Source organism: Asparagus officinalis, chromosome 10 (genome assembly GCF_001876935.1).
Source record: "Asparagus officinalis chromosome 10, Aspof.V1, whole genome shotgun sequence".
NCBI lineage: Eukaryota > Viridiplantae > Streptophyta > Magnoliopsida > Asparagales > Asparagaceae > Asparagus > Asparagus officinalis.
In genome coordinates, this window is record NC_033803.1 from 30,457,300 (window position 1) to 30,458,883 (window position 1,584).

General features: G+C 37.7%; 1 protein-coding gene across 1 annotated transcript in view; it reads left to right on the forward strand.

The window, feature by feature from the left end:
- The window catches only part of LOC109825773 (probable thiol methyltransferase 2), a 72,512-nt gene continuing 71,211 nt past the window's right edge, over positions 284-1,584 (forward strand). The window contains exon 1 of the mRNA XM_020392660.1: positions 284-440. Within this exon, the coding sequence (XP_020248249.1) occupies positions 341-440 (100 nt within the window). The 5' untranslated portion in view covers positions 284-340. The remainder of the gene's footprint in view (positions 441-1,584) is intronic.

The window sequence follows — 1,584 nt, forward strand, 5'->3', positions numbered from 1 at the left end:
GAAAGAGTATAACGTACTTTCCATCACAAAAAATAAAGTTCAGGGAATATTTCCCACGGTTCGTACGGACCACTCATATGATGTGTGGACCAAATAGCAAAATTCATTTGTTCGGGGACTCAATCCGAAAAAGAAAGATACCGGCCGGGGAACAATACGAAATAAATGAACAAAAAAAAAAAAAGCGCACCAGCGGCTCGCGCTGCGACTTCAGCGCGAGGCTAATTCAAATTCACATGGGTTGCGTGGGGATGGAACACCTAGGTGAGAGTGCGACGCGATTATTTGTTTCGTCCAACTGATTCCACATCGTCTACCTCCTCGGAGCAAGGGAGCGCCAATGAGTGGGAAGGTTGACTTCGGCGGAGATCGGGAGCTGAGCTCGAATCCAGAAGTCACCAAACTCCGGCAAATTTTCTCTCAGGTTCCAGCGTCAGCAGGTTCCATTAAATCTCCTTCCTTTCTTTCCTTCCTAACCTAAACGGTGCCGAACTAGCAATTGATATGGATTGTTTGCTCATTCCATTCTGTTGTCCTTGTTGATTGAGGGTTTGCCGCTTATTATGTTATTTTTTTTGTTCATTAATTATTATATTATTATCTATAAATATGTAAGTATTGTTGATAGATATATCATCATCATCATCATCTTGTATTTACTCGTTCTTACATTATATAACCACTCTTGTGTATATATAGGATATGAAAAGGATGCTATTATGAATATCAATAAATTAGCGTTTTCCTCTTTTTTCAATGTGCTATCAAAGTACGGGTTATTAACCTAGAGAAACTGATCTTGTCTTCCGAAACTTCAGGCTCCAGATGGCTGATGTCCCTACGCTAGCTTCCCCCTCGGAAGCCGGCCGGCAAACCGTCAGATCTCATTGTCTCCAGCATTTCATCCTCTTATTGTCATCCGCTTCAATTATCATTGTATTGCTCTCCTATCAAATCTCATCCTTCTGATTAGATCTCGTCATCTTCCTCAACATGTATCCCATGAATGGCTTCAATATTGTCCTCGATCCCCTCAATTAATCTAACTGCATCATCCTTGCTCTCGATCAGATCTCTTAAATATAGTGCTAATATAGTCTTTTCGTATCCTATCTATGATATTAGGAAGCATAAGCATGTAGTAGTTAGCATATCATCTGTTTATTTTTTTTCCCTTTATTTTCATATATATGTATATATGAGCTGAGCTAGCCTACCGACTACCGTTAATAGTATCCAACATGCCTATACTATCAACCCAATTTTGAAAATTGGAACTCAAAAATAAAAATTCAAATGGGTAGATGTGATCTACTACACATGAACTAGTTAGAAATAAAATTCCAAATGATTTCATCATCATTATTAACCCGTGCAAAATATGTTGTCAAAATCAACATTTAAGAATTTTCATGAAGTTGGTTAATTTTCGCCTCTTGGTATATAATTTAAAACACATCAAAATCATTCAAAAGGTTATTTCTAACTAGCTTATGTGTAGTATGTCACATCTACTGATTCTGATTTTCGTTTTCAGGTTCCGATTTTCAAAATTGGTTGATAGTATACGCTTGTTTGACACTA